The 22,194-nt window shown below is 37.1% G+C and overlaps 1 protein-coding gene across 7 annotated transcripts in view; it reads right to left on the reverse strand.

Moving 5' to 3' along the window:
- Window positions 1-2,539: 2,539 nt before the first annotated feature.
- LOC106060850 (mucin-2-like) overlaps window positions 2,540-22,194 on the reverse strand; it is a 66,462-nt gene continuing 46,807 nt past the window's right edge. For 5 of the 7 annotated variants that reach the window (XM_056013487.1, XM_056013486.1, XM_056013488.1 and 2 more), the window contains exons 2-9: window positions 20,158-20,269; window positions 18,153-18,797; window positions 16,126-16,232; window positions 14,641-14,687; window positions 14,290-14,444; window positions 12,241-12,406; window positions 11,344-11,520; window positions 2,540-7,459 (exon numbers count right to left, since the gene is read on the reverse strand). In XM_056013487.1, the coding sequence (XP_055869462.1) occupies window positions 7,408-7,459; window positions 11,344-11,520; window positions 12,241-12,406; window positions 14,290-14,444; window positions 14,641-14,687; window positions 16,126-16,232; window positions 18,153-18,797; window positions 20,158-20,197 (1,389 nt within the window). In that variant the 5' untranslated portion in view covers window positions 20,198-20,269 and the 3' untranslated portion in view covers window positions 2,540-7,407. The remainder of the gene's footprint in view (window positions 7,460-11,343; window positions 11,521-12,240; window positions 12,407-14,289; window positions 14,445-14,640; window positions 14,688-16,125; window positions 16,233-18,152; window positions 18,798-20,157; window positions 20,270-22,194) is intronic. The other 2 variants (XM_056013492.1, XM_056013491.1) reach the window with 1 other exon arrangement.

A 22,194-nucleotide genomic window follows, 5' to 3' on the forward strand; every position in this document is an offset into this window, starting at 1 on the left:
AGCGTAGCCGAAAGGGTTTTGTGGTTACCCCTCTTCTCAATACAAAAACTAAAGCAAAACTATAGTTACCATTTTCTACTAGTCGCTGGACTCCATTAATTAAGTGCAGTGATTAGCAGATTTGGTTTTTGAATTTTTTAGCGGAAGAGTAGCAGGCTAATTGCACTGTAGAGACCTCAGAATATGTATTTTGTAAAGCTTAAAATAACGGAAATAATGCTTGAATCCGGAGCTTCGCCCTGGACCCCGCTGGGGGAGCTCACAGCGCTCCCCTAGACTCCCTAGCTGTCCTTGGTTGTGTGTAGGCCTACTGTCTTTCCTCTAATTAAAGGAAGAGAGTATTATAGGGTAGAAAAAAAACTTTTAAAATAATGAAAGGTCAGATTGTAATGAACATTAATTATACACACACACACACTCATATATATATATATAGGCCTATTTATATATATATTGCTGAAAAGGGGGGGGGTAAAAAAAATCCCCTCCACACCGAAAAAATCCTGGCTCCACTCATGATATGACATGCCATGTGTGGGCCGGTTTATATGGTATTGCCCGGGCCGATTTTGATACCTAGTCCGCCCCTGAACACGACATTCATCTATTTTTTTTCTTTTATCTCCAATCCAACAATACTAATTTTTTTATTTACATAACTTGAAAACAAAGCGAAGGTAATTACTGAATAAAAACGCAATCTACTCCTGAATATTATGACATATTACCCAGAGTAATAATTTTTATTTTCTTGAAACCTTTTAGAATTCTAGAGAATGTTTTCTTTAACCCCTGTTTCATTAGAATCGATAATATAAAATATAATAAATATGTAATATGTAGACACAAAAAAAATCTAAAATGATTCATTTTTAAAATATGTGCATTTTGTATAGATTATCTGTGGGTACATTGAACCTCTGATATTGTCTACGGCCCACATAAAGTGCTCTGTCGGGACGCTAGTGTCCCGCTGTCAGTAATTTGTCCATTTCTGGTGTAGAAAATTTACATGGTTTAAAAAAAGTGGCAATCATTTAATTTTTAACCTCTTGAGTGAAGAATGCTTTATGCAGTCCACATTAAGTAAATGGCTGCCACATTTACAGTGGTATTGTTTGTAAAATCTCAAAGGAATTAATTCTTCGTACTATTTATTTTACTTATTTAAGGTTTATCGCTGTTAAACTCTAACAAACTAAAAATATATTACATAACATATTATAGAATCAGTATTATTCATAGTTCTTATACAACGATTTAGATTTGTTTTAAAGACAATCATGTTAATTAAAAAATATTAATTTTTCTATCTTATTTTAATTGCAACAGAATATTTTCATTATTTCTATTTTTGGTTTACAGAGTAATCTGCTCCTCTCTTATAAATATCTAATTAGGTTAAAAAAAAACAACTTATGTGAAGACGGATGTAATAACATTGTGACTCTAAAAGTACTTGTTGTTTATTAGAACTAGTAAAAAGAAGACTAATCAATTTTTTAAAATTCATTAGTAGTGTAAAATGAGTAAAAATTACAAAGAAGCTTAAAATAGAACGTGAAACATTTTTTTCAGTCAAGGAAGAGATAAATTAAGAATGAAAACAGAAGCAGAGCGAAATATTTTTAAAAGTTGATACCAAAAAAAAAAAAAAAGGAATAAATGATGAAATAATGTGTAAAAATTAATAAAAATAAAGAATAATAATACTTATATTAATATTATAATATATAAATGTTTAAAGTTATGCTAAGGTAAAAAAAAAGAGCTCATGATGGTTACATAATAAAGTCATGAAGTTATGTTAAATTCATAATAATTCGTAATAAATTGTATCAATGTGAAGATAAAGTCATGCTGAATTAATAATTAAGTCATGATAATACAGAATGTAAATTATTGAAAACAATTTTTTTTTTTACCATTACACATTGTTACTGATTGTCGGTCATTTCGACTTCATATTTGTTTGAATGAATCAATTATAAAATATTGGATTTCATTATCGCTCAAAACATGAACGCATAAATTCATAATATGAAGACAGTGGGGTACCGCCATCTTGGATTTTATAAATTCGACTTTGTCCTCTCAAATCTACTTCATTCCTTTCATTCTTGAAGACAATCAGAGGATTATTTGCAACAAACATCCGTTTTCCTACAGAGGTTGGTAGCGGATGCTAACTTTTACAAAGCCCAATGTCGAAACTCTGTAGGTCTGTAAGTCTTGCTCAACTCTCATGTCTCTAACTGTGTAGATCCTATTCAAAATGTTATCAGATAAACAATTAGACACCATATAGAACATTACTACCGAAGACAGGCGTAGAGCCGTAAACATTTTTTTTTTCTACAGAACAGGATTTGGCCTGTGTTATATGTGGCAAAATATGTAGTTCACAGCTAGGGCTAGCCAAGGGAAATACTGGACTCCACCTAAATGTTCACATAAGTGTCACGCTTGACGACACACAATAACAGCTGACCAGTAAGGAATATATATATATATATAAAGGAAGGTACAAGAAAACAAATCAAATTTTAAATCTTTAATTTCAATACATTTTAAAATCAATGTCAGGAATGTTAAAGTTTGGAATATAAATATATAACAAATGAATACAACACAAAAATAGGATGATTTACATTGTGTCCACATTTATCGTATACTACAGGACCCAGTAACGCATTCAGACACATGAAGTTTGCATTATATTATACAAGAGTATAGATCACAATACATTTAATGTTGCATAGAAATAACAATATGTAATAGACTTCACATGAAAACAATGTACAGACCTACTAGCACAATGAAACAACGTCTTTTGTACATTGAATTGAACGTGTCACGTAAAACAAACATAGCAACAACTTACATTGGTATAATGTTTGGAAGAACATATATAAATGCTTGATAAATATTTTTAAAAAATATGATAGAAGAAATAGGTCTCAGTAGAGCGGCTTACTAACATTGAACTGTCTTGCGTTATGACTTCTGACCACAGTTGGCAAGAGTGTCTACATATTTTAAATAATGTTTACTATTGAATTTGGAATAAGTAAGACGAACATTTATCTAGCAGCAATGAGCTGTCACGTTTCATTAAAGCATGAAATATTTGTACTTCCGTTAAAGGCTTGAATACTCGATAAATAGTTAGGACAAAGTCACTTCTGCTTGGACTTAAGTGTTTGGCTAGAATCCTTCATCTTTCGGCGAGTGATATGAGATAGAACCATGTCAGAGAGTCAACAGGTTCTCCATTCAACCTCGTAGACATCAAAATCTACATCAGCATTTTTTTTAATGGAATTAAGTTTCATTCGTGGTTCATTTCCTAGGCATACTTTATGTGGCCATGAAGACTTAACAATTGAGAACCACTCACAGTGTTTATTGCCAACTGGAAATGTATTTTTTGTTTACAAATGAAACAAATGTTACAAAGTATATAACTTATATCAGAATACAGGTACTCGTCATTAAGCATAACAGAAACAAAGTCCCATGCAGTAAAACAATACTGAGTAGGATCACACTTAATCCTTTACTTTTGTTTCTGTTATGCTAGGTGTAGAGTTACATACAATGTTTTTAACGTTAATATTAACCTCTTGCTATAAAAGCACGTCTAACCTTATTTGTCCCCATGTAATATCACTATACAGATTTAGTGAGAAATGCCATTACTCCCCCCCCCCCAAAAAAAAAAAAATTACCGTTGACAGGTGCAAACGACAAAGATTTTCAATTGTTAAATACCGAATTCTTCTGTGTCAGAGGACAGAAACCATGAGTCAAGGATGGTACTTCATAACCAAGTCAAACCCTGCTATTGTTTTTAAATCTTAGAGCTAGAGAATAAATCAGTTTCCCAAATCAAAGGTCTTAAAACAAATCGAACGAAATAGGCACTGAGTCTTTGTCATCGACCCAGGCTCCGACCAATGGTAATCATGTATTCACTTTGACAGAGTTTTATTTATGACATTTAGACAACAAAGCTTAAAATGGCAGACAATATTGAAACTTTCAACATGATCATGAATAGTACGAAAATAAAAAATAAAACACGAAATTTCCAAACAATTAGTAGTACTGGAAGACATCAAAGGGATTCAAAGTTTTAGAAAATATAAATGAAAGACTTTAAAGGACTACACAACTAATACTTATCTAGATAGCACAAAACGCCTATATTGGCAGCATCGATCTAACACAATGGAGGTATTACATTTCTCAAAACGCGCGGATATTATTGCATCTTTATTTTATGTTCGGAAACAGAGAAATAAATCGTTTGATCCAATTTAACAATAATCTGAATCTAGATCTTAACAACTCATCCTGGGCATGCAAGATGTGATAGGACTGGAAATTGAGATCCTAGACAAACTTCTGATGTTCCACAAATAGGACATGGGAAACGGATCCAATTAAGTAAGATCTAAAATATGAATTCGTAGGTACCTACTTTTTACCCAACTTTTTTCTGACACTTATACAAAGTAAAATTAATAACATCATAACGGTGATTCTCAAACTTTTTTCATTTACAGAGCACTTACCACTTTGTGAGTGTGAACGGTCCTCATTTAGCTATTATACAGAGAGATTAAGTCACGTGGTAGCCTACTAGTAAATTTTTCCAGTAGTTCGTGGAACATCTATTCAGGCCTCGAGGAACACTAAGGTTTCGCAGAACCCAGATCGGGAAATTCTGAACATTTATGAGTAGTAATTGTTTTTCATTTGGTCCTACCCTATTATAACCCTCATTTTTATCCTAATCACTAAACCTAACCCTAATCCTACCCCATAATCCTAATCCTTAACCCTAACCGCCGTCCTCATCTTTAACGGTATGAATATTACGTGAAGTAAAATGCGAATTACGCACATTAACGGATCAAATCAGTTTATCTGCAGAGCTTCAGCGGTTATATGTCTAGACAACATTTAGAAATCAGTACTTACATTAATGGTATATAAATAATATATGCATGGTCTATTTTACATCGATTTCATGTTTAAAAAGAAGTATCACAAAAAATAACCTTATTATATAATTCCTACAGTAACCTTATTATATGATTCCTACAAGCAAAATGAAGATTATAATAAGTATATTAATTATGGAGAATACGAGAATATGGCAAGCCAATAAAATAATAGGGAAAGAAAAAAAAAAGGGGAGAGGAGATACATATAACCGTGTTCATAGTTTCGGGTAATTTGCATAATAAAAATAAGTTCACGAGAAGTGGCAGTTTCATTTTTTAGCGTTTGGAAAAATGTGGAGATGTGTGCACCCCAGGGTGCGTGTGTGGTATTGTGTGTTGACGAGTATATTGATACCTTGCACACGATGAGAAACTAGAAAAACAAGACGTGACAAGGGAGGCTATTAGGGAGAGCCAACATTATATCAGTTCTGTGTGTCTGTATACGTGTGGGCTTGTTTGTTCACCGATTGTGCTATGAGAGAGCTAAGAGCCATAACCCACTAACGTTGTAGGAAGATATAACGTTTACATGACCAAGGTCTGTCTAGAAATTGAATGTACTTTTTTTTTCCACATTTACAAAACCACGTATCAGATTCTGAGATTTGTAGATCAACTTTACAAAAGTAAGCTAGTTCTAGATGTACAACATGTACCCATTGAGGATGATTTTCTAGGTTTCTAACGGATATTGACGTGAATAAAAGACTAAACTTGGTAAAAGACCACATAGTACACCTAAGCACGTACTAAACCACAGGATTTGATAAAAAAAAAATACTAATCATCAGTTTTGAAAGCCCTCAGATTACTACATTATACTATAACACTACTGCCTCTATAGTAGGGACAGGGGTCCGTTATTGGAGTGTTCCTCTGGCTTATCAGTTTTCCTAGTAACCTCCCCTTTCTACACACAAAAACCATTGTATCGAAATGCTGCTATTATATTATATGATACATTTTCTGTTGGCTTCCAAACCCATTTATTTCTAGCTTAGAACTAAAATATCTAGCCATCCTGGTGTGTACGTAATAATACATTTAGCTCTTTCACTACAATGTAATTTTTATTAGTTGGCATGTACTTGTTTTATTGTATAATCTCTCCCAATCTTTCTCTCTTTATGTGCTTATGTTTTTCTTTAGGTAACTTTATAACCACCATCATTACTACATATCACTTTCTCATCTTTCTCGATATTGCTGTATTTTTGCTATAAAAAGTGTAAACCGACAACGAAAAGTTAACAAAGAAGGTAGTTAATGTGTATACAAGTTATTGTTGCAGTTCCTAGAAAATAGTACAGCAAATAAATAATGTGGAAATTGTATAAGAAATGGGTTTCGTTAGGTAGGACAATCGAAACCTATGAACTATTAAACATAAAGAAGGGAGTTACTCTGTGCCAATTCTTTGATTTCAAAACAGCAGCATTGAGAAAGACACTACCAGCGATATGGTTTGTATGCTCATTTTTGTAGACCACATGGGGTACCAACAAATGTTTTCCAAGAACAGAGTGGATAGTAATTCTATTTTTTCACATGCAATATATTTCAATGCAAGACACTTATTCAAAAATAATCATATACTCATTCATAAGCACTTAATCCTTTCATCTTAAGTCACATGCGACAAATTTTAAGAAAAAAATTGTAACAAATAAATAAATAGGGAAAAAAAAGCCACAAGAATACTTGTACAGTAAATTGAACAACTTTCAACTATTTTTGGCAATGAAAACGATAAGAGAAGAAGAAAAAAACTAAGGCAAGAAATAAAAACAATTTAAATGAAATGTGAATGCAACATTTACATTTGAAAAACTTATACTACTTTTGAATGTAAGTAATAGTATATTTTGGATTTGTTTCTAGTATTGGGAAATGTAATAGTTTGCTAGTGTCTTTAGAGCATGAAAAGAATTATGGAAAAAAAGTAAATTTTTGAAAAAAAATGTTTTAAAAATAGTTGAAGTAATTTAAATAAATAAATAATTTTTTTGGTATTGTTAAAAAAGTACAAATCTTAATCTTTATGAGGAAACCACTTTCAAGGTTGCAACTAACAAATATTTGGATCTTCCAAAATACTTCAGTTAAGAACACATAACAAAAATGAAGAAACATTTTGGAACAACCATATAAATTTTAAATTGTAACCACCGTGGAATGTGTCATCTCGTATAACATTTGGCACCCCCGACTGCCAACTCAGTGGGGAATAACAGAAAAATAAAAACAAAATTGATTGGCGTAAGAAAAACAAATGTTATTGGAATGTTGTTACAGTAATGATGAGTTACGAAACATTGATGCTACTTCTCTGTTTTCTCTCTGTATATAGATGATGTCTTAAACAAAGTATTTCTCCAGGATAAATGATTTATCTGTCAGAATTATCATATGCGCCGTTGTCATACTTTCTAGCAAAGTCACTGCAAAAGAGAGTAAGAGCAATGACAGCTCAGCATATACTAGAATAAATATATACGAGTTCAAGTCATATAGTAAAGTTCCCTTTCAGACCTTGTGATCTATAGAGCAGATGATATTAAAGTCATCTGTTTCTATGGCTAACCCTTAATGATTCAAACCCAGGGCCCTCAGTTTGTAAGCCTAGTGCTTAGCCTCTTAGCCAAAGCACCCCTCAAGTCATATACTTGTGTGTGTGTAATTATGATGCATAGTTATGTATGTAATAAGTGATACTAGTTTGGATTATTTTAACTACAAGAAGAGTAAACAGGCCTGAAAAGATCAAGTAATTAAAGTTGAAGTCTTCCTCGAATCTTAAGTATAACCAAAATATTTTTACACAAACAATATGTTTAAATAATTAAGTTGTGTTCTTGATTGTGTATCTGTCAAAAGGCAATGATAGATTTGAAAGGTTACTTTGTTCATCACAAGTTATGATGTCAGACCTGTGACGTGGAAACGAGCTATTGGTCTAAACTGCCCACATGTTGCAACGTCGCAGGTCGGTGTTGAGGCCTTCTATAACGATTAGCCTTGCCCATACAGTCGACCCACATCATTGATAACTGATAATACAAACTGACCAACACACTTTCCCACACAGCAGATCCTCACAGTCGACCCACATCATTGATAAGTGATAATACAAACTGACCAACACACTTTCCCACACAGCAGATCCTCACAGTCGACCCACATCATTGATAACTGATTATACAAACTGACCAACACACTTTCCCACACAGTAGATCCTCACAGTCGACCCACATCATTGATAACTGATAATACAAACTGACCAACACACTTTCCCACACAGCAGATCCTCACAGTCGACCCACATCATTGATAACTGATAATACAAACTGACCAACACAATTTCCCACACAGCTGATCCTCACAGTCGACCCACATCATTGATAACTGATAATACAAACTGACCAACACACTTTCCCACACAGCAGATCCTCACAGTCGACCTACATTATTGATAACTGATAATACAAACTGACCAACACACTTTCCCACACAGTAGATCCTCACAGTCGACCCACATCATTGATAACTGATAATACAAACTGACCAACACACTTTCCCACACAGTAGATCCTCACAGTCTACCCACATCATTGATAACTGATAATACAAACTGAAAAACACACTTTCCCACACAGCAGATCCTCACAGTCGACCCACATCATTGATAACTGATAATACAAACTGAAAAACACACTTTCCCACACAGCAGATCCTCACAGTTGATGCACATAATTGATAACTGATAATACAAACTGAAAAACACACTTTCCCACACAGCAGATCCTCACAGTTGATGCACATACTTGATAACTGATAATACAAACTGACCAACACACTTTCCCACACAGCAGATCCTCACAGTCGACCCACATCATTGATAACTGATAATACAAACTGACCAACACACTTTCCCACACAGCAGATCCTCACAGTCGACCCACATCATTGATAACTGATAATACAAACTGACCAACACAATTTCCCACACAGCTGATCCTCACAGTCGACCCACATCATTGATAACTGATAATACAAACTGACCAACACACTTTCCCACACAGCAGATCCTCACAGTCGACCTACATCATTGATAACTGATAATACAAACTGACCAACACACTTTCCCACACAGTAGATCCTCACAGTCGACCCACATCATTGATAACTGATAATACAAACTGACCAACACACTTTCCCACACAGTAGATCCTCACAGTCTACCCACATCATTGATAACTGATAATACAAACTGAAAAACACACTTTCCCACACAGCAGATCCTCACAGTCGACCCACATCATTGATAACTGATAATACAAACTGAAAAACACACTTTCCCACACAGCAGATCCTCACAGTTGATGCACATACTTGATAAGTAATAATACAAACTGAAAAACACACTTTCCCACACAGCAGATCCTCACAGTTGATGCACATAATTGATAACTGATAATACAAACTGAAAAACACACTTTCCCACACAGCAGATCCTCACAGTTGATGCACATACTTGATAACTGATAATACAAACTGACCAACACACTTTCCCACACAGCAGATCCTCACAGTCGACCCACATAATTGATAACTGATAATACAAACTGAAAAACACACTTTCCCACACAGCAGATCCTCACAGTTGATGCACATACTTGATAACTGATACTACAAACTGAAAAACACACTTTCCCACACAGCAGATCCTCACAGTTGATGCACATACTTGATAAGTGATAATACAAACTGAAAAACACACTTTCCCACACAGCAGATCCTCACAGTCGACCCACATAATTGATAAGTGATAATACAAACTGAAAAACACACTTTCCCACACAGCAGATCCTCACAGTTGATGCACATACTTGATAAGTGATAATACAAATTGACCAACACACTTTCCCACACAGTAGATCCTCACAGTTGATGCACATACTTGATAAGTGATAATACAAACTGAAAAACACACTTTCCCACACAGCAGATCCTCACAGTTGATGCACATACTTGATAAGTGATAATACAAACTGACCAACACACTTTCCCACACAGTAGATCCTCACAGTTGATGCACATACTTGATAAGTGATAATACAAACTGAAAAACACACTTTCCCACACAGTAGATCCTCACAGTTGATGCACATACTTGATAAGTGATAATACAAACTGAAAAACACACTTTCCCACACAGTAGATCCTCACAGTTGATGCACATACTTGATAACTGATAATACAAACTGAAAAACACACTTTCCCACACAGTAGATCCTCACAGTTGATGCACATACTTGATAAGTGATAATACAAACTGAAAAACACACTTTCCCACACAGCAGATCCTCACAGTTGATGCACATACTTGATAAGTGATAATACAAACTGACCAACACACTTTCCCACACAGTAGATCCTCACAGTTGATGCACATACTTGATAAGTGATAATACAAACTGACCAACACACTTTCCCACACAGTAGATCCTCACAGTTGATGCACATACTTGATAAGTGATAATACAAACTGAAAAACACACTTTCCCACACAGCAGATCCTCACAGTTGATGCACATACTTGATAAGTGATAATACAAACTGAAAAACACACTTTCCCACACAGCAGATCCTCACAGTTGATGCACATAATTGATAACTGATAATACAAACTGAAAAACACACTTTCCCACACAGCAGATCCTCACAGTTGATGCACATACTTGATAACTGATAATACAAACTGACCAACACACTTTCCCACACAGCAGATCCTCACAGTCGACCCACATAATTGATAACTGATAATACAATCTGACCAACACACTTTCCCACACAGTAGATCCTCACAGTTGATGCACATACTTGATAAGTGATAATACAAACTGAAAAACACACTTTCCCACACAGCAGATCCTCACAGTTGATGCACATACTTGATAAGTGATAATACAAACTGACCAACACACTTTCCCACACAGCAGATCCTCACAGTTGATGCACATACTTGATAAGTGATAATACAAACTGAAAAACACACTTTCCCACACAGTAGATCCTCACAGTTGACGCACATACTTGATAACTGATAATACAAACTGACCAACACACTTTCCCACACAGTAGATCCTCACAGTTGATGCACATACTTGATAAGTGATAATACAAACTGACCAACACACTTTCCCACACAGTAGATCCTCACAGTTGATGCACATACTTGATAAGTGATAATACAAATTGACCAACACACTTTCCCGCACAGTAGATCCTCACAGTTGACCCACACAGTTTATCTCCAACTTACTATTCTTTTGAAGAGCCCCTTCTTTTTCCTGCACAGCAAGAAATCAGTAGAGCGATGAACAGAACCAAGATGGCGGCTCCCAAAACGCCGGAAATGATGGCGATGATCTGTAACTTTCCGGTTCGAGAGCTCTCACATTTGTCACCATAGTACTCAGTGTCGTAGCTGTCATCGCAGCTGATGAAATAAAATAAAAATTAAATAATTAAAAAAACATACAGTACTTTCTCAATAAAGAGTGTAATTGAAACTACATTGAAATATCAGATACATGTAACAGACCACATGGGCGTAACTTAAAACTGCTGGTGAAAGCAAAAGTGGGGAGAGATTTGGGCCGACGCTGTAACGTAATCATGTGTGACGATGCAGGTTCAAATTAACACTACTGACTTGAAAGGCTCTTTTTTCATCCTTGTTATTTGCGGGGTAGGGGTGGACCAGTCAGACGATGTGGCCGACTTCTGAGGTCCATGGTTTGAGTCGTCATTGGAGCATTACTATGTTGAACTTTCCATTCTTCACCTTCTTTTCTCAATAACTACCTAAACTTAGAGCTGCTATTATATGTTACATGTCGAGTTTATTCATAATTTGTTTCAGCACTAAAGATTCAAACTTCGTTTATGTATAAGAAAGTAAAGGAAATTAAATTTAAAATGAGCAACACGGAGACCTACTTCAGAAATATGACATGCTTTTAGTTAATTTTGTTAGTGCTTGAATAGGGCAGGGGTCTCTACTTTCTATGATCCAGCACTGAGATTTGTCACTGAGTAGTAGTTTTTTATACAGTGTGCCTTTACCCCCGAGCCCCCCTCCCCTCCAGTATCCCGCCAGCCTTAATGAGAAATGGACATTAAAAGTGGTTAGCTTACAGGTCTGATGTAAACTTACATGCATTTGGTGGAGGCTGTCTTGTCCATTCCTACGTCAGCGACGCACTGGCCGTGGCCGTTACATGTTTCGTCCTGACATAAGTGTTGGCACCCATCCGGTTTGCAATAAAAACCCAGGTAACAAATGTTGATGGCGTTGCACGGGCTAGAGATCAGGCCATCAACTAGAAAATAAGAAGCAGAAAAAAATGAGTTCAATTCTATTTATACAAATTAAGAGGTAATACGCTACGACAAGAAATATAATGATAACTAGAAACAGCAAAAATACAAATGTAACATGTAATAGCAGACAAAATACAAATAAACCCCAATGCAGGAGCTTTTTAACCGGGGCTATAGCACCAGGCCAATCTTTTGGAAGCCAATAAATGCAAAACAATTCAGTCAGGAATCGTTAGTCATAAGTTACCAGTCATTTTTCATAATCCACGACTCATTGTTTAAGGATGATATTTTTTTTTTGGTCAGTCAAGCTTCCTTAGTACCGTAGTCTGTCTGTAGTACATATATGATTTTTGCAAGTGATTTATATCTGATGTAACGTTTTGGTAATTTTGATTATTGAAGGCGCGGTGGCTGAGCGGTAAAGCACTTGGCTTCCCAACAGAGGTACCGGGTTCGAATCCTATCGACACCCATGTGTCACTGCTAAGGACATCTATGTTTTAAATGGCTGGGTTATTTGAAAACAAGCCTTTTTTTCCCCTAAAAAGGCTAGTAGATGATTCTAGCTAGGGCTAGACCTTTATCATCTATCATTACTAGATTTACTAATATTCACTAACTCTAGAACTAGATCTAGTTAGATCTAGATGAGATCTAACTTCACGATATAAAACCATATCAGCCATTCGGCTATTGGGCAGACTGGGCTCTATAGCTATGGTCGGCAGCCAGTCTAGGAGAGGGAAACTCCGATATAACACCTACGACTATCTGTTGTTCACAGCCGTCTCAGACTTCTGTGCTACTGTGAACTGCATTTAGTTTAGTTTAAAGAGTGGTATTGGTCTGCGCGAGCCAATTATCACTATTTATCATCTCATTAAAAATGACTGCCAGAGCATTGGCTATAGAACATTGTAGTTATAGAGAACACTCAGCATTTCTCCTCTCTCCACGCAGATGATGTGTCAAAAGGAACGGCACCGATTCAGTTTGGGATCAGCGCGTCGCAGGCTCTGCCAGGGTGTAGCACTGTGTGCTGCTGCTTGCCTAAGGGTCCCGGCTCCTGATTTTTTTTTCAGGATTGACCACCGAAGTTTTCCCATAATTGGGTACAGCTGCAAGGCTGCAGAGGTTTGGATTCAGAGTTTTCCTTCTTCTAGATGGGTAGCCACTAGACAGCCAAGGATAACGAGCCCCTTCTGCTCTAAATACTATTTAGTACATTTTATTCGATAAAATAGTTGTATAACAAGGTGATGGCATAATCATTAAGAAAAATCAGTACTTTGAATAACATTTAGTTTTGGAAAGACGTGAAATAGGCCTACTACTATTTAGACCAGTTAGGGTTAGAGGTTAGGGTTAGAGATGGTACAGAGGTGGAGGCAACCCTTAAGAGAAGTGCATTGTTAGGCGCTTCCGTGGTGTCTAATACAGATAAACCAAACGGAGGTAACACTCTACGAAATACAATAATACCATCGAAAGTCAACGCTGATAATGAATAAGAACTTAATAGCAATGAAGGGAACCATCGAATGTCAGCTAACTCTCTTCGTTCATAACAAGCTTTCTATCTCTAAGGCGTCCTAAGGTAGGCTGTTTTCATCGGCTGACATTTCGCTCTGCCTAAAACCTAGGTTTGTTTTTACTAGTCACGTTATTGTCTCATAGTCCAAACTACCCCTATTTCCTAAACAAAGAATTAATTCCTAATCGTGCCATAACAGCATATATCTAAAAGTAGATTATGTAAAGAAATAACCATTAATTTGAAGAAAAAAAAATGTGTGAGGCTTTTGGGTTCTGGTCAAGACAAGCAACTATTTTAGCGCACAGTATTTCATATTCAGTAATTTAGTAAGAAAACACTTACACTTAGACAGCATACTTGCAACAGAAGACCCAATGTCAAACTCAACAGTGTCATTTATGTTGTTTAGTGTCTCTTCAAAACTTTGACTTAGATTATTGTTTGTTAAGCTTGAATAAGAAACTCTTATCCGCAAAGGGTAGACTGATCCAACGTCTCTGTGGGGTAAAATAATACGCATTGGTGCATTCTATAGAGTAGAATTGAACAAAAATGCATATATTGTAAGTTTATAGAATAGCAAAGAAATCAACGATTTATTGGTCAATTTGTACATAACTTAAACATGGTTCAATATACAAAATATGTATTTTAATGAAACACTTTTTCTATCTATCTCGACTGTTCACTTACTTTTCCAAAGATAAGGCCCATAGAGGATTGGACAGTAGTTTATTTAGCTGGAAAGAAATATAAACAAAATCAGCATGACATAGACTTCAGTAAGTAAATATTCACTACATATTATCGTTGTTTTCTAAACTTACAACTTCAACAGTGCAATATAAACGCATACACACACCCACCCACCCACAGACCCACACCCACACATACACACATTATACACACATATAAAAATACATATACATACAGTGATGCCCAAAATTTGGCCCGCGACGTGGTTCCATCTGGCCCGCCGAAACGTCGGCATAAAATGTAGAAAAAAAAAGGTTAAACAATGTTATCTTTCCCTATATTAGGATCCCACTTTTTCTCTGATGTACCATACCTTTCACATTTGTGCGTTTATAAGGTGGGAATAGTAGAATGTAGAATATACCAGGGAAAGAGAACGGATTTGTACTTTTTGTGGAACATGATAATAAGCCAACAGAGTTATTTTATAAACAAAGTGTTGTTGTCTTTAAATTAAACGTCATTATGAAACCAATATGGAGACATTCTTGGTTAGAGCCGCGAGTAAAAGGTTGTTACGCCTTGAAATTGGAGGGAATTTGAGAGTATTTATCAAAATGAAACGAGTAGTAATATTGCTCACATTCTAAGTAGTGAAATGAAGCTTTTTTTTTCGACGTGTAAAAAAAATATGTTTCAAAATGCCAATGAAAGCAGCGCTATTTTAAGAACCATAATTTATTTTTTTTATTTTATTTATGAATTAATGTTAGTACTAGATCCATAGGTTTCTTATAGTTTCAAGTCAATTTCATGTCGTATCTTTTTGGTCAGGTGGCAAGCGACACAAGTGTCGGAAATTAAAATGGGCCGCAGGTCGAATTACGTTGGCCACAACTGATGTAAACTAAAGATTGTTAAAAATAAAAGTAAATGCAAGTCAATGAGTCATATATACCTACATAAATTTTGTCCTGTATTCCCATAGGAAAAAAAAGAACAAAAATAAGGTTCACTAAACGTACTAAGCAGAGCGAATTCCCCCTTTCAGACCTTGTGATCTATAGGGCATAGTCATCTGTTTCAATAGCCAACGTTTAACGAGGGTGTCATGTGGCCAGCACAACGGCAAATCGCCTTTACATTCCCCAATTAATGTTAGGTACCCGTTAGATCTCGGCCTAAAAATCCCAAAATTCTATGCCCAAATTTTCACCTAGATTCGAACCCGAGACTCCTCGATTCGGAAGCCAAGCGCTTCACCACTCATCCTCTACGCTCCCATACAGTCTAAATAAGTAATTGTCTCCCCTGCAATCCATTGAATGCAATTGAAAATGTATTATTTTTTATTAATGTTCCTATCTTTCTAAATAGAATCTGATGTCTGACAATCGTGTTGTTACAAATCACTCAAAAGACCGGAAGTTGTTACTGATGCATCAGATTTCCTGAAATTTTAAAGCCATAAAGTTAAATTACCCCAGTGTTGAGTTCTACTTGATTCCAGCTGTCGTTGGTGTAGTAGATGTCTGAAGGTAGGTTGCGGTTGTATGTGACATTCAACGTCAGTATGTAGTAAGCGCTGTCTATGTAGTCAAAGGAATACAAGATAGAAGGAGAGACATATATAAATATATTAAAAACACTGTACACAAATAATAACAATCAAATGCATTCAATGTAAACATTAAAGTACCAGATACTGAGATTACTGTGGAAGCTGGCATTGTAATAAAAGGGGAAACAACCACAGGCGAATCAGGTAACGGGTTCCGCGGGCACGTTGCCCTGCCTCATCGTGGCGCCCGCGTGGAAACGGCCATTTGAGGAAGTGGTTAGGCTAAATGGGTAGCAACACAGGACTCCCGTGGGGGATGCCCACGGGTAGACGAGAGTCCACCCATTGCACGGGCGGGGTTATAATAAAGTCCCCACAAACACGTCACCAATCCATGCGCTGTTCCTCAAAGGGACCGCTACATAAATGGCGGATCCCGCACAGTTAGCTTGGTACATTGAAGGAAAATGGCAGAAGTCCCCGGTGCATTCTCGGCCTTCGGCCGTGTCTCTAGTCCACGTGTCGGGGGCCGAACGCATCGGTCAACAGCAATGCCTTACATAGGCATTGTCTAGGGTCTCTCCCAAACAGAACTGTGTGTTCACACAGGTTTTTTTTTTTTTACTGTTTGACGTCCAAACAGGTTTTTTTTTTTTTTACTGTTTGACGTCCAAACAGGTTTTTTTTTCAAACTTAGAGCTCGACGAGCCTTCGGCTCAGCTCTTAGACATCAACAAGGTAACGGGTTCTCCGGTAGGGGCGATAGCCCCCTACCCCCACTCGACCAATTTATCCTGGCCGGGGGGGGAGGCATGCAAATTTGTGAAGAAAATTATCTACTAATCTTAATAATATATGCTCAACTAATTATTTATATTTTAAGTAATTTCAATATTATTTCTGGTATGTTGGTCGATTCTATGGAGATGCGGGGGATGGAGTGCATCTACCGCACTCCCACCTAGACCCTAACTCTTTAGGTAGGGATAGCAGTTTCGGAACTTCTGTAGAAAGATTATAGATCTTTGCGGTTGATGATAAATTGTGCTGACCAGAACAGACCTATTTCAAACGTTTTCGCTTAAAATTGGGTTAATCTTACGATGAATATGCCGAATAAAGACAGACGCTAAACGAGCTTCGGTTGTCACGAAGTTCAAACTCGCCCCTGCCCACACCTTACGTTATTTCCCTGACGTTACCAACAGGATGGAGGGTGCCTTTGTGCATGTGGGTGTGTGTGTTTACACACAGGGTTAAAGTTTACATGGGGGTTAAGGTTTGTAAAGAAATCGCATCCCCACTCAAAAGCTCCGAATCCGCTAGTGGTTTAGGGAGTGGATACTAAATGGAGCTGAGGAAACACATTCTACTTATTGCGTTAACGAATACAAAAAGATTCTATGAGTCGCGAACGTGAAAATAGATTTTAGAATTGACCCATATAAATGAATGATTAGAATAGATTTATTGCTCTATATTGCTCTATATTGATAGAGTCTGAACATAATAGATCTAATACATTATAGACCAGCTTAGGGACAACTTTCATTGGCTGACATAGAAGAGAGCACCTGGTTGCATGAGGCCTCAAAACGAGACAGCTGGAGGTCACTCACGAAGGCCGTGGGATACACATTTGAGACCAAATGAAAATCTGCTGCCGAGGACAAACGCAGACGGCGAAAAGAAAATCTAAATCGACCGCCTGCGGACAATGGTTATGCTTGCCCTGTATGTGGCAAAATATGTAGGTCACAGTTGGGACTGCGCAGCCACGGGAAATACTGCATTCCTCACTAATCTTCGGACTCGAAGACTAGCCTTATTATTATTGGCCATGAGTAGATCTTTCGGTTTAACAATGCTGGCATCTTGACTGAATAAATATAAAACTTATTTAAAAAAAACAATTTAAAAAAACCTAAATTGGTAAAATCATCCTTACCAGTGTTGTGAGGTAGGGCAGGTTTCACCGTAGTGCTAGGGGTTGTGGGAGTCGTGGTTGTAATGGGTGCGGGTGTGGTTGTCTCGACGTAAACTGATGAGGATGGCAACTCCGAGGCTGTGGAAGAGGGCTGAATTGACGACGGGTCCACGACATGAGACACGCTCGTTGTTGCAGGTGTTTGAGTACTGACTGTCGTGGTTGGGTTCACTTGAGGAGAGTCGATCATGGAAGAGGTAGACGCGACGCCCTGGCTCGTCATAGGTGGTGTTGCTGTCTCTGAAGCCGACGTGGAGATTGTCCCCGAGGTGGTGTAGACGGGTGCAGTGCTTGTAATGACTGGGTCGACCGGTTGGGTGTTTGACGTGGTCAGGAGAGGGGTTAAAGAACTGGCATCCGCCAAATCAGTTCTTAATGTTGAGTCGGTTGAGGAAGGAGATATTGAAAATGTTGCAGATGCCGAGGTACTCATAGTACTAACGGTTTGGGCGGTTTCAGAACTAGATGACATGATGGTTCCAGAACCAGATGGCATGATGGTTGCAGAACCAGATGGCATGATGGTTGCAGAATCAGATAGCATGATGGTGGTTTCTGTAGTTCCTGTCAGGCTGGTAGTATTCGTTATTCCTAGTAGTAATACTGCTATAAAGAGAAAAAAAAAAGACATAATGTTAAAAAAAAAAAAAAACTTGAATGTTATCTTTGTACGGTGTCCCGGGGGGCGGGAAATAGCTTCTATGAAACATTTTTTGTTTCAATTATTCATCAAATAATGTTTACAATTTTTACCTTTCTTTCTTTCGTATTTTTATTTTAGATTTTTTTCTATAAATGTAGATGATTTTCTCACACTGCTATTTTGGTAATAGCACACAATATCATTCAACTTTAAGAATAGAGTCACAACAGTAGACTTAACATGAAGTTTGGAACTCCTAGACTCAGTTGATTAGATCCTCACCACAAACTGGTCTCTTCTATAAAATGCTTTTCCTAAACTCCGCAATCAAAACTTCTCTCATTATTTCATACCAGAAACAAAATGATCTCCCTTACCTTATTTTCTGTCTAGAAACTCGAAGTTACCAGAAGCCAATGTGCAAAAGTTAACATTTCTCTGACAAATTTCTTCTGTTATACAGCTTATAGGAGGATTATTTTGCTCTTAATAACTAACAAATATATAATAATGTATAATACATTAAATTTTTCTTTTACCCCGCACCACCCCCTTCCCTCGCGAAAAGGAAATTCTAGGTAAGCAAATATAAACATTACTGGCATACAATTCTAATGACAGGTCTATAGATCTAGACTTAGTAGGCGGTGCGCAAAACATACCCTGAACATCTGTTTAGTGGACCTTTTCTTTTTAAATGAATAAGGCCTCCAAGCGGGAAAACCCCGATGACGTATGTCTCTTCAAGATAAAGATTGTCTATGGCCAAATTTAAGTTATTTACCAACTTTGAAAAATTATAATGGTCAATTAAAATGGTCAAACTAGAGTTTTCCAAGTGCGGCCAAACAGCTAGTAATTCTTCTCCCAAAGATATACACCAACTGTCGAATTTCTAGGAAAATCTTTATAGCCATTTTCGAGATCAGTGTCCACCCACCCAGTGCCAATGAATAAGCAAGCTGAATAGAGGAATAGCAAAAACAAAAATGTATTCGTGTTGATGATGTGATGGCGCTGTATCTTCTCTCTCAGATATTTTCATAAGATTTATCTTTTGCAAGAAACGAGAGGTAGAAAGTGTTTTAAAAAATGAAAAGAGAAAGAGAAGAGAGGACATAGAGAGTGCCAGAGAAAGGGACAGAGAGAGAGAGAGAGAGAGAGAAGGATGTAAAATTGTACGTAAAAGACAATCAACACAATATCTTCTTTCCGTTAAGTGTAACAACTCGACTGAAAAACAAACCAAAAAAATATTTCTTTTTATTTTGGCGTGTTTAGACTTGTGACACTTCAATCCAAAGCAGAACATAAATTACTTACCAAGTGTCAAACTTAAAATCATTCTCTTAGGAAAAGTCATTCTGAATTATTTGTCGTTCAGTCTTCTTGGTCTCCTCGCAAGTATTTCAATCAGTATTTGTTTGTTGTGTAGCTGCAAATATACAAATGTTCATTGAGAAATAAATTAAAAACAAAAAAACTTGAAATTATGTACAAACATTGAGACCGGTAGCCTGATTAAATAGCGATTAGCTTTACAAGCGAGGTGGAGGCGCTGTGGCTGAGCTGTAAACGTTAAGCTTCAGAACCAGGGGTCCCGGGTTCGAATCCTGGTAAAGATTGTGATTTTTTAATTTCGGGATCCTTGGGCACCAGTGAGTCCACCCAGCTCTAATGGGTACCTGAAACTTGTTGGGGAAAAGTAAAGGCGATTGGTCGTTGTGCTGGACACATGCACCCTCGTTAACCGGTGGGCCATAGATGACCTTTACATCATCTGCCCTATAGATCACAAGGTCTAAAAGGGGGAAATTTACAACCAAGGGGTAAAAAGTTGAAAGGCTCGGATATCAGATTTCGGAATGTTTGGACGTCCTTGAGTCCATGCAAAGTTTTTGGGCACATGTCATCCATTCCGACAAAGTAAAAGCTGTTGGTCACTGTGCTGACCATATGACGAGGGAATATATTTTCTGTGTCCTGAGAGTTTGTACATCCTATGTCCTGACAGACCTTATTATTTTCTCTGCCCCAAGTGGTTATACTCCCTCCCTCAAGGGATTAATCTTTCTTTGCCCCGAGTGATTGTTTTTAAACTTCAACAAATGATTTTACTTTCTCTGCGCGAGTGACTGCACTTTATTTGCCCGAGTGATTTTACTTTCTCATTCGCAAGTGATTTTACTTACTCTGCCCCGAGTGATTGCGCTTTCTTTGCTCCAAGTGATTGTTCCTTCACTTCGACAAATGATTTTATTTTTTCAGCCCCGAATGATTGCACTTTCTCTGCCTAGATGGATTGCTCTTTCTCTGCCCCGATTGATTATACTTCCGATGATGTGTTTTTCTCTGGGCTCGAAAGATATTAGGGCTACTACTTTCTCTGCCCCGAGAGATTATACTTTCTCTGATATGTATATACTCTACACTCTAGTATAGATACATTACATGCAATGACCATTTTGTATATACATAGAAATGTAGCATAACATATGACATCAAGTGTTCTGACTATTGCATCATGGTTCTAAAAGAGACTGTGTGTTTAATTACTAATCTGCTCATCGAAATTCTCTGCATATATTCATTTTATCAAATTAACATTATTTGTTTTAGAGTGAATTTGAAATTTACCATTTAAAAAAATGATTTAAAAAATAATTTTTAAAAAAAAATCATGTTTTATGTATTTGTATTGTGTGCATAAGATTTTCAAGGGAAGTAACAATGCATTCAACTAAAAATCCGGCGTGATTCAAAAGACAGTAGCTAATTTACATTCAAAGAAATCCATTATTGATCCAACTGCGACTTCATTGTTCAGCACCAGGAAGGTGGTCTCACCGTTTCCCAAGAAAAAAGCAAAGTCCCCGGAACTCACTGGGCGTAAACGTTTTGAAAGTCACATAAAACCTGATATCGCATTGTCACAAGGTCATGCCACACAAACAATTCACTTCTGTTTTGCTCAAGGCCTACTTTGATATGTCCCTTGAGTTCTCACATGGGACTTTGTTGGATTATTAGGGAGTCTTTGACAAACAGTTGCACCTCGCTATACCAACGACTATAAACTCGAACAGTTCGGTGTTCGACCAAAATGTTGGATCCCGAATCATCTCTGAACCTGAACAGATGTTCGGAACTTCAACAGCATTGAATGAGCCGCGACCAGTCGTTCTAGTAGGCCTCAACACTGACGTCACGACCTGTGACGTGGCAATGAGCTATTGGTCTAAACTGCCCAAGGTTTGCGACATCACAGGTCAGTGTTGAGGCCTTCTATAAAGATTGGTCTTGGCTGAGTAAGCACGATGTCATCACGGCGCCAGTTTCCTACGTCCTGCCAATGAAGGA

This window comes from Biomphalaria glabrata, chromosome 16 (assembly GCF_947242115.1).
Source record: "Biomphalaria glabrata chromosome 16, xgBioGlab47.1, whole genome shotgun sequence".
Taxonomy (NCBI): Eukaryota; Metazoa; Mollusca; class Gastropoda; family Planorbidae; genus Biomphalaria; species Biomphalaria glabrata.